General features: G+C 39.1%; 1 protein-coding gene across 14 annotated transcripts in view; it reads left to right on the top strand.

Moving 5' to 3' along the window:
- The window catches only part of fbrsl1 (fibrosin-like 1), a 308,761-nt gene that overhangs the window by 62,796 nt on the left and 231,381 nt on the right, over window positions 1-14,584 (top strand). For all 14 annotated transcript variants that reach the window (XM_084413325.1, XM_084413316.1, XM_084413317.1 and 11 more), the window contains exon 2: window positions 259-456. In XM_084413325.1, coding sequence (XP_084269451.1) covers window positions 259-456 — 198 coding nt within the window. The remainder of the gene's footprint in view (window positions 1-258; window positions 457-14,584) is intronic.

The following is a 14,584-nucleotide window of genomic DNA, read 5'->3' as shown; positions in this document are numbered from 1 at the left end:
CACACCTTTACGCTCCTTTCCTTTTCAATCCTCCTTTCCCTCTACGCTCTGTTCCTTTGCACTCCTTTCCTTTACAGTGCTTTCCTTTCTTCCCTTTTATATTTTCTCTCCCCTTCCTCCTCTTAAAAGGTATTTGACATTGCTGTGCATATGCATGTGTTTTGCAGTAATCAAACTGATATCAGTAGCTTAACACCACTCATCTGCAGAGCAAGTGAATAAGCTCTCTTTTTCTCCTGTTTCTTTTCCCCATTTCAGAATAAGAATGTTTCGGTTAAACTGGAAAAGAAGAAATGGGAGGATATTGTAGTTAAACGACAGAAGGAGGCCGAGGAGAGCATGACCCCTGACATAGATGAAAATGGCTTCGACAATCTGGCCAGCAGCGTGGGGCGAGACCAGGAGCGGGTGAAAGATCGTCTGCTGAAGAACACATACTCCAAGAAGAGCAAACGAGTGAGTCTGTCATTTCTTTCTGCAGGTTAAATGATAGCTTGATGGACAAGGGCAGTGGAGCGTGAACCCTGTGTGATCTTATACCTGTTCCTGAGTGTTGACTGCTTTGACCGGCGTTGACCGGATTAATGTGGCCATTGCAGTCATTACTGAATGCCTGCTGTTTCTGGAAGGGCTCACTGAGGTGTGTGCATATGAATGTGACAGCAGTACATCAGCGGCTGACAGATTACTGGTCTAGAGCTGTGGTTAAGCCGCACAGCATGCTGTTAATGACGAAGAAGAACAAATATAACCTTCTCTCGCTTCCTGTATCCATTTTCTCTCCCTCCTTTGTTTTGGCTTATTTGTAGCTCTTCTTGATAGTGATAGTGCAGACAGTGCAGGAAGGGGTAGGCTGAAGTGGGGAGAATGGGATATCGTTCTGTCTGTCTGGCTATTGTTCTGTCTGTCTGGCTATCGTTCTGTCTGTCTGGCTATCGTTCTGTCTGTCTGGCTATTGTTCTGTCTGTCTAGCTATCGTTCTGTCTGTCTGTCTAACTATCGTTCTGTCTGTCTAGCTATCGTTCTGTCTGTCTGTCTCTGTCTAACTATTGTTCTGTCTAGCTATGGTTCTGTCTGTCTGTCTGGCTATCGTTCTGTCTAGCTATTGTTCTGTCTGTCTAGCTATGGTTCTGTCTGTCTAGCTATGGTTCTGTCTAGCTATCATTCTGTCTGTCTGTCTGTCTGTCTAGCTGTGGTTCTGTCTGTCTAGCTATCATTCATTCTGTCTGTCTGTCGTTCTGTCTCTCTATCGTTCTGTCTTTCTGTCTAGCTATCGTTCTATCTGTCTGTCTAGCTATGGTTCTGTCTGTCTAGCTTTCATTCTGTCTGTCTGTCTGTCTGTCTGTCTGTCTGTCTAGCTATGGTTCTGTCTAGCTATCGTTCTGTCTGTCTGTCTTGCTATGGTTCTGTCTGTCTGTCTAGCTGGGGTTCTGTCTAGCTATCGTTCTATCTGTCTGTCTTGCTATGGTTCTGTCTAGCTAGCTATTGTTCTGTCTGTCTAGCTTTCATTCTGTCTGTCTGTCTGTCTGTCTGTCTGTCTGTCTAGCTATGGTTCTGTCTAGCTATCGTTCTGTCTGTCTGTCTTGCTATGGTTCTGTCTGTCTGTCTAGCTGGGGTTCTGTCTAGCTAGCTATTGTTCTGTCTGTCTAGCTTTCATTCTGTCTGTCTGTCTGTCTGTCTGTCTAGCTATGGTTCTGTCTAGCTATCGTTCTGTCTGTCTGTCTTGCTATGGTTCTGTCTGTCTGTCTAGCTGGGGTTCTGTCTAGCTATCATTCTATCTGTCTGTCTTGCTATGGTTCTGTCTAGCTAGCTATTGTTCTGTCTTGCTATGGTTCTGTCTAGCTAGCTATTGTTCTGTCTGTCTGTCTGTCTAGCTATGGTTCTGTCTAGCTATGGTTCTGTCTGTCTGTCTAGCTGGGGTTCTGTCTAGCTATCATTCTATCTGTCTGTCTTGCTATGGTTCTGTCTAGCTAGCTATTGTTCTGTCTTGCTATGGTTCTGTCTAGCTAGCTATTGTTCTGTCTGTCTGTCTGTCTAGCTATGGTTCTGTCTAGCTATGGTTCTGTCTGTCTATCTAGCTATGGTTCTGTCTGTCTAGCTATCGTTCTGTCTGTCTCTCTAGCTATGGTTCTGTCTGTCTCTCTAGCTATGGTTCTGTCTAGCTATGGTTCTGTCTAGCTATGGTTCTGTCTGTCTAGCTATCGTTCTGTCTGTCTCTCTAGCTATGGTTCTGTCTAGCTATGGTTCTGTCTGTCTAGCTATCGTTCTGTCTGTCTCTCTAGCTATGGTTCTGTCTAGCTATGGTTCTGTCTGTTTAGCTAGCTATGGTTCTGTCTAGCTATTGTTCTGTCTGTCTAGCTATGGTTCTGTCTGTCTAGCTGTGGTTCTGTCTAGCTATCGTTCTATCTGTCTGTCTTGCTATGGTTCTGTCTAGCTAGCTATTGTTCTGTCTGTCTTGCTATGGTTCTGTCTAGCTATTGTTCTGTCTGTCTAGCTATGGTTCTGTCTGTCTGTCTGTCTGTCTGTCTGTCTGTCTGTCTGTCTGTCTGTCTGTCTAGCTATCGTTCTGTCTAGCTATCGTTCTGTCTGTCTGTCTATCTAGCTATGGTTCTGTCTGTCTAGCTATCGTTCTGTCTGTCTCTCTAGCTATGGTTCTGTCTAGCTATGGTTCTGTCTGTTTAGCTAGCTATCGTTCTGTCTGTCTCTCTAGCTATGGTTCTGTCTAGCTATGGTTCTGTCTGTTTAGCTAGCTATCGTTCTGTCTGTCTGTCTAGCTATTGTTCTGTCTGTCTAGCTATGGTTCTGTCTGTCTAGCTATGGTTCTGTCTGTCTATCTAGCTATGGTTCTGTCTGTCTGTCTAGCTATGGTTCTGTCTGTCTAGCTATCGTTCTGTCTGTCTCTCTAGCTATGGTTCTGTCTAGCTATGGTTCTGTCTGTTTAGCTAGCTATCGTTCTGTCTGTCTCTCTAGCTATTGTTCTGTCTGTCTAGCTATGGTTCTGTCTGTCTAGCTATGGTTCTGTCTAGCTATGGTTCTGTCTGTCTATCAAGCTATGGTTCTGTCTGTCTGTCTAGCTATGGTTCTGTGACAAACTTTCGGAAAGTGTAGTTGTAAGGATTGCTACACCCCTGGTACTAATGGTTAGGCCCTAACTCCAATCCATGATCTTCTCTTCTTCTTTACTGTCTGTCTTCTGTCGCTCATACTGAGTTTTCTAAGAGGACAGCTTTCTGACACCATCAGGAGAGATAGAATATTATCAGGCCAGAGTTAAAGCGAAATGGACAGACAGAGCACGGTTCATCGTGTGTCTGTCACTTACCTCCTCCCAGAGGCATCTGATTACCCTCCCCTGAAGACTTCTCCATCACTGTAGCCCAATGAATATAAAGCAGCCTCTCTCCAGATGGGATCTCTTTCTGATCACGGGCCTTTGTGCGTTCGCTCGCACTGGCACAGTGTTTAAATGCAGTGTGTTCTAGCCCGCGTGGGCGTCTATCAGACCCTCATACACCCGCTGGCATCTCCGTTTCCCTCTCTGATCAGAAATAATGGGGAAAAAAGAAAACCACTTTCATATCGCTGTAATTGCAGAGCGGAAGACTCTCCACAAAGCAGCCATCTGGACGGGGAGAGACTGTGAATGCGCATGGGCCGCTGTTCTGTGTGTGTGTGTGTGTGTGTGTGTTTATATTTGCTAGCTGGAGAGATGCAGAGAGACACACACAGCATGTCTCTGATCAGCGTGTCGGGGCTTTTGATGCACAGCTCGGCTTGATTTCTGCCTCTGAAACAGCTCGTGATCACACTTAAAGGCAGATTCATCAAAGCATTTAAGCGTTAACTTTTTTTTTTTCACGCATGCAACTCATAATGAGTGAGTGAAGTGTGTTCAATGATTCAGCTAGTCATTTTTTTTCTTTAAGATCTCCATGCAGTGCTGCATGTATTGCACACTAGCCCACAGGACCTAAATTAAGTTTCTGCCACAGTGGGACTGGCCACTTCTTCTGCTAGTCAGCCACTATTGACAATGAAAATGTTTTACCAAATGGAATTTTATTATTAATATATAAATTTGTCACAAAAAAAGCATACAATATCTCTCTAATTGTTCTATCTGTCTGTCGATCTATGTTGTTCTAGTTATGGTTCTATAGTTCTAATTTTCTGTCATTGGAAACTGGGTGAACTTTTTTTGTAACCATTTTGGGGAAAGTTTTCACCATGTATTGCACTTCTCAAGGACTCCAAACAGCAGAGAGTATCAGACTCGGGTTATTGTGTGTATGTGTGTGTGTGATTTGTAATTTATATAAATGAATACATCATAAACTGTTAGAATTTTTCCTATAAATGAAAAACATATTTTAGATTTTTATGTTAACTTTACTTAGCTTTTATAAAAATAGTAAAGTTTAGAGTGAGTGAGTGAGTGAGTGAGTGAGTGAGTGAGTGAGTGAGTGAGTGAGTGAGTGAGTGAGTGAGTGAGTGAGTGAGTGAGTGATTGATTTGAGGACACAAATTTGTATAATGACATGGGTATCACACCGGTATTACAACGTAAACGTAGTTCATGAGGACATTTCCTGATACCTCGTAATTAAAATCACTTAAAACGTACTAAACAATGTTTTATTAAAAATATAAAAATGCAGAATGGTTTTTTTGTGATGGGTAGGGGATAGAATATACAGTTTGTACAGTAAAAAAAAAAAATCAATGTTTATGGAAAGTCCCCGTGAAACATGGAAACCCAATGTGTGTGTGAATACTGTTAGATTGTGTATACAACGCACACACTTGTTTGGTAGTGCTGATTGGTCTGTTGGTGTGTTGCCAGATGTCATTGTCCTCTGGAGCATCAGTATTAAATCTAGCACTGACTGCGTCATACCGCTCTGGGAGAGATGGAAAGCGAGAGAGCGCCCATCAAACACACACGATTGCTTGGTTTTTCCTGATGAGCTCATGTAACTCGAGGGAATCTCTTCCTTTCTGCTTTCATGGCTGATACTCCATTGTGTGAAGTTAAACTCCTAGGTGATCCAGTAACTGTCATGCTCTCTGATGTGCTCGACGAGGCTTGCTTCAGGTTATCACCCTTCAGGGCAGATCAGCCACAGCAGGACACCGCTCACAGAGAAAATCACAGGAAATAGAGAGAACTTAGCCAAATATCTCTCACTCATAATATGCTATATTGTGGGGTGGCGTAACCTGTTGGTTGTGGATCTAGGCAGCTAACCGAATGGATGTAGGTCACTACAAGTGAGCTACAAAGTATTGCCATTGTACTTTAGACGCTTAACCTCAGGTTACTCTGTTCTTCCTGTAATTATTTGAAGCTTCTGCTTGAGTTACAAAAGCATCAGATAAAGGGCAAATCAAATTTAATAGAGTATAACTTTACTCGGTCTTCTTAAAGCTGTAATATGACATTTTTCTCTCCTGGTCCAGCTTAATAGGAATGGACAACTATAAATAAGCCATTTGTTGGTTGATTACTTCAAAAATGGAAACACTCTGACTTTACTGTCTCGACCAGCCTGACATGGTAAAATTGGCTTAGCCAAAGGCAGGACTATATACTGGCTATTGTGGCTAACCAATTGCAGATGTTATTCTTGCAGTTATGTTTTGATGAAACTAATGGCACAGAAATTGCACACTTAAGCTGTAATGCCAATGAATTAGATTTGTTCCCCTAATTTTTCTAACTTTTTTTTCCCCTCAGGCCTTATTAAAAAAAAAAGTGATGAAGTGTTTTACTTTCATGGCAAAACATCTTATTCTTAATGAGTTTTTTTTTTTTTTTTTTTTCTCCAAGTTAAAATATCTAAAAGGCCAATTAAGCAAGATGCATTTACTTGAGAAGCATCACGACATAAGATATCAAGGCTTGTTTTTAGAGATTTTATCTGTAATTCAAGCATATTTTGTCTTTCTGCACTGGCAGATTTTATGTTGTTTTAAGTATAAACTAGCTAAAGTGAAAATATTTACCAGAGCAGTAAGACAGAATACAAAATTGCTTTCCAAGTACTATACTAATTCTACTGGTTGTACATTATGCAACACGTAAGGTCATGCAAAAAAAAAAAGAAAAAAAGTGTTTTTCAAAAGTAGGCCATAAACAGTTTAAGCTAATCTGTTGGTATCAGATCTGCTGATAATGCCTTTTATTTCTATTTATTTAATCTATTTTCTGTTGGTCGTATTAACACAACATGAATTGTGCCAGACGATAGTGTTTAGTTTTCTGAATTAGAAGTAATCTGTGTTTGCACCGTAAAGAAACAGTGACTTAATTTAAATACAGCACAGACTGGTTAAATTGGATTGCAGGTGGTTAGCAAATAAGAGACAGGTTTTTACACTTAAGTGTTTAACCGTCTCATTCAATGTGCACATCTTGACGATGAAAGTATTTTGATAATCTCAGGCATTTGTTTTCTCAGTTTATTGATTTTGGGAATAGATGTTGAACAGTTATCTTTTGTCTTTTTTTTTTTTTAATACTTTTAATTTCCACATATACAGACGGTCTCCGTTTAAACGTTAATGAAAATATTCATTGCACACATCCCTTATTTCCAGCTTGCTGTGATCTGAGGCTAAAAGAATTGTAAATGAGCACTAAATCGAGGCCTCTCAAAACTATAAAGAGAAACACACACACAGCAGGCCTATTTCATTTGAGCTTTAAGGATCCATGACTCAATGCACGTTACAGTTAAAAGAACATCACATACCAGAGTATGCACAGAAAATCAAGAATAACCTTGAATGCTCCCACAGAAATGTTCAGCTTCCATTTTCGGAACAGATTATAAAAAAAAATAAAAATGTTTTAACCAGGTTGATTAGATATTTCTCACGGATTGCTTACTCAAGGCATTTTTGGCCTTTTAAGCTGAAATTGGTTCTATATTGCACAGCCCTTGTACAATTTATGCCCTACAGAATGTGACGTATTCTTCAAATGCTCACTTTGTCTAATAGCAGCTGAGAGACTGAAAGAGCAAGCTGTAATTTCCCCCAGGCTCAGATGTCTGACGATAGGGATTTGCCCAGCGCAGCAGTTGCAAGGTTGTGAATTAGCTGCCCGGCCTTTATTCAACAGCCAGAAACTATGACGGATAGAGTCTGGAAAGGAGAAGTCTGCATATTTTAAGTTGTGGATATTGCTCATTCTTATACACAATGACTTCTTCTAGTTGTGCTACAATAAAATAAGCACTGAGAAATGCAAAGATCAAAGTGTGAAAAAGTCTGTTTTATTTTATCTGTAGTAAATCTAGAGGTTAGAGTTGGCATGTTTGAGCTCACTCTAGTTCTGACAGCTTTACATTTTGGTTTCCTTTTGCAGTTTTGATGTATGTCGGTTATGCTGAGCTGAGACCACATGTTTCTGTTTGTTTCAGAGGTTAAAAACCTACTTTAAAGAGGTTGTGACATGAATTTTTTGTTAAAGTATTTTAATATGTTCCTTGAGGTTCACTTATAATGTTAATTAAGTTTTTTTGCACACAAAAAAAATATATGGAAAAACAATTATTTTCAACCCTCATTCTGTGACCCTCTGTCTGAAGTAACCCATTTTTAGGGAGCAGCTCCTGTAAAGTCCCCCTGTAGTCAACAATTGTATCCCTTAAAACTCATCTTTGATCACCAAAATTACATATTTAAAAGTTTTTCATGATATTTTCATGATATTTAAAAGCTTCATGCCTTAAAATTGCTTGAATGTAACACTCATGCCTCATTTAGTATATCGAGGGCTTGGAGCCACAGGGGCGTAAGTGGTGTTTTGGGCGAATATGAGTTCTTAATATCAAAATAAAGGTCTCGATGAGCTCTATCCAATGGTGCCAAAAAGACCTATCTGAGATCAAACTGTATTGAATAAAGCAACAAAACAATAAAGACCTAACACAAAAGTGTGAGTAATGTCCACTTGCGCCCTTCTGGCTCTGAAAAATACACGTAGGACATATAGGACCCACATTTTTGTTCAGAGCCAGAAGGGCGTAAGTGTAGTTGGTTCCCTAAAACAGCATTCAAAATGGCTGACACAACTGCAGACATAGAACTGTCTGAGGCAGAAAAGATTTTGATGAATATTATGAAACAAACTGATGAATTTTATGAATTTATTGAAGAAGTTGAAGATGAGTCAGAGTTGTTTTTGAATGCATTTCCTCACAAGATACGCAGAGTTCTACAATGCTCTGACAGTGGACAGTGAGTAGAACAGTGAGTACAGTGATTAGAACTAAACAAACTAGTGAACAGAAAAGCAAATAAGACGCAACATGATTCTTTGGATGTGGTCAATGAATAGACTCACAGAGTAATTGAAATGGTTGAACAAAAAAGAAAAGTGAAATGTGTAAAAAGCATACAAGAGAACTGTCAATTGTATAGAGTATTTGAAAAAAAATGAATGAATGTAATGAAATAAATTGACCAACTCATGAATTGCCAATCAGAAGTGTGTTTAGCAAGTTCAGTGACTTTTATTACAGTCTGTACTGTTCAGCAGATGCCCAGAATCGAAAAGTGAAATGATAAAAAAAAAAAAAAAATAATAATAATGAATGAATGAGTTAAATGAAAATTAATCACTTGTTCAAGTGTTATTCAAGTGTTAATTATTCAATCAATTCCCCTTTTGACCAATTATTTTCTGCATTGTTCTGCAAATACGCCCAATATGTCCATAGAAGACTTAGAAATGTTTGGTGCCAAAAAGGCGTATCTGACATTATTGCCATATTTTTTGGATTTTAAAATGTTTTAGAAAATGTTCATTGTGCTAATATGCCATAAGTTTATTACTTAAATACTCATTCATGTAAGTATGCCTGTGGTTGCAATGTTTGTGGTTTAAGGTTAATAATACAGGTGATTAAAGTGTGGTCAAAATTTTGTCAAAAGCCACTTACGCCCCTCTGGCTCCAAGCCCTCGATATGTAGTTCTATGAAATTGTGCAAATTATCCCCGCCTCCACTCACTCACACCAGCTCATAGATCCACTTGTTAACGATCACACGTTGACGTGATTGGTTACAATGTAGTTTGTGACGTCAGAAACACCAGCGATTTCAAACCGCGTTTTTGAGACAGTCTTTGGTGTCTATGGAGAAAATACTCAGCAATGGTGCATTTGTACATGGTTTGTCTTAAAGCATATTAAAAACACCACATAGACACAAATAACATTTAAAAGCTTGATTATCACCACAGGGGGACTTTAAGGTTGGTCAGTAAGCGCCACTGTTCTGATTGGCTAACGTCATTACATAGGAAACCATATCAACGCCCACTCGCTATTGCGTGAGTACGTTTAAAAAAAAAACATTATCCATATAAAACCGTCATTTACAGACAAAGCATTCTGAAATCGTTTACTTATGGTTTGTGATGGAGCTGCTGTCAGATCGGATACAGCTGGCTGCTTCATCTGTCAACAAAAGTCTCTTTGTGAACTGTCCATTACACACAGTGCCTCGTTTACAAAACAATCTGCAGTCAAATTCTCTGAACAAACATGTAATCCTCTCACGCTATTCAGGACGCCATTGAAAATAAAACATCCACTTGTTCGTTATGCTGGTATCCTTCTGAAGTCGGTACTGAGACGCAAACAAGCTGTTTAAACAGGTCATATTGAACGTACCTTTACACTTCAATTTACTCCTCCATTTGTCCTCTTGTCGGCAGACTCAAGTGTGCAGTAAAGTGAATGCGCATCAGTATTCTGGATCCAGTGTAGACAGCTTCAGTGATTTTTATAATGGGTTCTATTTGCTTGATGCAAAACTCACATCCAGTGTTAATGCCTGAGAGTGTTAAAAGGCCAAATTTGATTTCTAATGTCATGACCCCTTTAACAGTTTGGGAGTCAGACAACAGAGTTCAATATCTACAATCCATACTGTTTTAGATTGAGAAACTGTTTTTAATATATATATATATATTTTTTAGATTATGGTGTAGTATGCGAGCTGGATCATATTGAAAGCCTGGATTTGGAACTGTTGGCACTCTGAGGAAAGTTCCTTTTTGGTAGTATAGCTTCAGAGGTGATTTACAAGACAGTATGAGGATGAGGAGACCGAATTTGAATTGGAGAAACTGTAATTCGTAATGTGGTGGCTAACTGGCTATAGTATCAAAAATAATCATCTGTCATTTAAATTCAAATTTCAACTACTTTATTAAAACGTTTGGAGATTTTGATGTATGTGAGTGTGTAATATGTACACAGAAATCCTTTTTTTTTTTACACACACACACACACACACACACACACACACACACACACACACACACACACACACACACACACACACACACACACACACACACTATCAACAATATAGATTTTCGATACGCATCAATACTGAAATATCTAAAACTGTTCCAACTAATTTCTTGCAATACCGATACTAGCTGCACTTTTCTGACATTGAGTTGACACACGGTCGCTTCCTCTCACTCGCTCCGGTTGAATAGTGTTGCTGTTACAAGCCCCTGAATTTCAGCACGGGTATGCGTATAGTTTTATTCATTCCCTATGGCGGGCCAAAAGGTCCAAAAATATTGTTGTGGGAAGTCACTATACCATAGCACGAGCGCAACTGGCTTTTAAAGGGAATGTGAAATTACACTTTTTTTTTTCTTTTTTTTTTTTGCACGTTACGCCATAAACACACCCATTACTCATTATGAGAATAGGGACAACCCTTTTAGACCATACGCTAAACTAGCAAAAGTGTCGTTAAACTAGCAAAAGTGGATTCGTAAATGCCCCAAGTGCACTTGCGCCCTGCGCTTTAGACCATGAGCTTAGATCGTTAAAATAGGGCCCAATGACTCACTCATTAAGACATTCACTTGCCTCCCCCTACTGGCTGGATTTACATGTCAAGTCACATTCATTTATATAGCGCTTTTAACAATATGGACTGATTCAAAGCAGCTTTACAGTGATAATAGGAAATTAAAGTAACAGATTGTTTTGGCTTTACAGCAGCTCTAGAATAAAGTTATTGTCCAGCTAAAGTTAGTTTTGATCGATTCACTTCCGTTGCAAAGATCATTAGTTATTAACTTAGGGGTCGGTTACACGACACTGTTCTAACAGAAAACCCTTAACGCGCTCCGGCCCGCTCATTCGCAGAATTATTTATCGCTTCCGAGTAGCCATGTGAACACCGGAACTATTTTGACATCTTTTATCTGTACAGAGGTAAAGGGAAGGAGAAGGGGGGCCTTCACTGAGTAGAGACTAGTTGACACTTCAGGACTGCGTTGTCGTCGTGTCCAGGCGCAGGTCCTTCATCAGATCTGGATACGGCCTGGATCCGGCGGACTGCGGTAAACCTTGGGATAAACAGAGAGACTAATATTAGCGTAGACACCATTCTTCTTATGATGTAACGAGTACATCAGAATTTATGGTGAGTGTTCCCGGTTCCGGCTGACCTAATCTATGCAGCCTAATGTTGAATTATAGAAGTTTATAATGTGTTATGTGTATGCTACGTCAAAGAGATGTGTTTTTAGTCTAGATTTGAACTGACAGAGTGTGCTTCCTGGGCAATGTTAGGAAGACTGTTCCAGAGTTTTGGTGCTAAATAGGAAAAGGATCTACCGCCAGCAGTCGATTTTGATATTCTAGGTATTATCAACTGGCCGGAATTTTGAGATCGCAATAGATGTGAAGGACTATAATGCGTTAAGAGCTCACTCAAGTACTGGGGAGCTAAACCATTTAGTGCTTTGTAAGTAATCAGCAATATTTTAAAATTGATATGATGCTTAATAGGGAGCCAATGCAGTGTTGACAGAATGGGGCTAATATGGTCATACTTCCTGGTTCTAATAAGAACTCTAGCTGCTGCGTTTTGGACCAGCTGTAGTTTTATTAAGCGTGCAGGGCAACCACCCATAAGAGCATTACAATAATCTAGCCTTGATGTCATGAACGCATGAACTAATTGTTCCGCATTTGTCATTGAGAGCATATGACGTAATTTAGATATATTTTTAAGATGGAAGAATGCAGTTTTACAGATACTAGAAACGTGACTTTCAAATGAAAGATTGGTATCAAAGAGCACACCGAGGTTCCTAACCGACGACGAAGACTTAACAGAGCAGCCATCAAGTGTTAGACAGTATTCTAGGTTATTAGGGTAGAGTGGGGGAAAACGCCTCCCACCTGTTTTTCTCAAAATAACCACTAAAAGTAGTAAAGATACATTTTTACTGTTGCTATGCACTACGTTGATAACGGGGATATACAAATCTCTATGGATAAGCTGACACCAGCGACATATTTGAAGAGAAGAGGATTACATGGTAAATGCTATAATTTTCAGATATTAGTAAATAAGTGTTTAAGAGAATATTGTTCTGCAGGATATCGCAGTGATGTATGATAGATGAATAGTGAAGTCTGTAGTTTGAGATAATATATTATTTATAATGAATATAATTATATTTCAATTTTTTTTTTTTTTTTTAACTCATAGCTTGTGGGGTAAAACGCCCCCTACGCTGAGGTGTAAAACGCCCCCCCCTGGGGGCATAGTTTCTCTATCATAATTACTATAATAAAATATTTCTGTCTATCAAATCCTTTGTTTTACACTTAATGAAGTAGGTGGTAAAATCAAAATATTTGAACAAAACATGAAAAAATTACCTCAAGTGAGCATTAACTAGCTAGCTTGCTAGCACAGTTAGCTCACTGATGGAAGGTAGTTAATTTTGCCTATTTTGAACATTGCTGAAATAAATATTAATATATATACATGTTGATACATTACTTGCCTTTTACCTTTAGAGATTAAAAACTATTGTCTGTTAATTTTGCTGTTGATCTATGAAGCAAACTGGTTGGTAAGAAAGGGGGCATTTTACCCCACCTTGGGGGGCGTTTTACCCCACCGCTGGGGCAAAACGCCCCCTTTGTACAAAAATATTTTCAGTGAAAATACTAATTAATTATGAAGGCTGAGCAATTTTAATATTTGGTGAATAACTCCTGCCATAGTCACTCAAAACCGGGATGGCAATTCTAGTCACATTTATGTTTTGTTTCACTGTAATGTCACATTTTCCTTAAGGGGGGCGTTTTCCCCCACTCTACCCTACGTGAGTTTTTTTTTTTTTGTCCAAAAATTTGAATCTATTTTTTTTCCAGAGTTAAGTAGTAGGAAATTACTAGTCATCCAGTTTTTTATATCAGCTATGCATTCCGTTCATTTTGTGAATTGGTACGTTTCGTCAGGGTGTGAAGAAATATAGAGCTGAGTATCATCAGCATAACAGTGAAAACTAATGCCATGCTTAATGATATCTCCCAAGGGTAGCATGTACAGAGTGAACAGCAATGGTCCTAGTCCTGAGCCTTGTGGTACTCCGTACTGAATTGATCGATAAAACATCTCTTCATTTACTGCTACAAACTGATAACGGTCAGATAAGTATGATTTAAACCATGCTAATGCAATTCCACTAATGCCAACATAATATTCAAGTCTATTTAAAAGATTGTTGTGGTCAATAGTATCAAATGCAGCACTAAGATCGAGTACCACTAATAGAGAGATACAACCACGATCGGATAATAAGAGCAAATCATTTGTGACTCTGAAAGCTGTGTCAGTATCTCTGATATTAAGAGAAGAGGATCTATGACCGCTGGAAACATCTCTTTCAATAGCTTAGTTGGTATAGGGTCTAACATACATGTTGTTGATTTAGATGATTTAACGAGTTTAGAAAATTCTTCCTCTCCTATAGCAATGAATTAATAAAAATTTTCCTCAGGGAGACTACAATGCACTGTCTGATGCGATACTGTCGTAGATGGTTGCATAGTTATGATTTTCTCTCTAATATTATCAATCTTGTAAGTAAAGAAGTTCATGAAGTCATTACTGCTGTGCTGTTTGGAAACGTCCGGTGTTGAAGCTTTATTTTTTGTTAATTTAGCCAGTTTCGAATAATTACCTAGTAGGGGTGTGCGATATCGCGCTTTTTGATTGTGGACGATTAAAATGTCTCCACGATCTGCTTTTGAAGAAATATCGTAGTATCGTGGATTCTAGCGCCTCTGTCCCAACATACTGTACAACGCGACGTATATTCACATCAAATGTTACGGGACACTGCAGTTCACAAAAGGTCATAATTTGCATGTGCTTTAATACCTTGTCGGTTAAACATTTAATTCGCTTGCTGATGCCTATTCTAACGTGCGCGTTTCTGAGCGTGTACACGTGAAGCTCACAGGCACTAAAAGCTTGTCTAACAGCGTCTAGTTACTGGACTAAGTTATCTTTTGAGTCTTATTGTGCTAATACTGTCAAATACACACAAGGTTTACATAAAGTCGGTTATGTCTAAAGTGAAAGCAAACAGAGAAAATTGAGAGAAAATCTGCTTGTCAAATGCCTGTATATTAGACGCGTCGCGTGCAGATCTTAAAGAGACAGTAGCTACAGTACAATAGTAAACATGCTGCCGCTTGTCCTTAAAGAGATAGTTCACCCAAAAATA

This window comes from Rutilus rutilus (assembly GCF_951802725.1).
Source record: "Rutilus rutilus genome assembly, chromosome: 7".
NCBI lineage: Eukaryota > Metazoa > Chordata > Actinopteri > Cypriniformes > Leuciscidae > Rutilus > Rutilus rutilus.
This window is presented reverse-complemented; position numbering and strand designations above follow the sequence as displayed.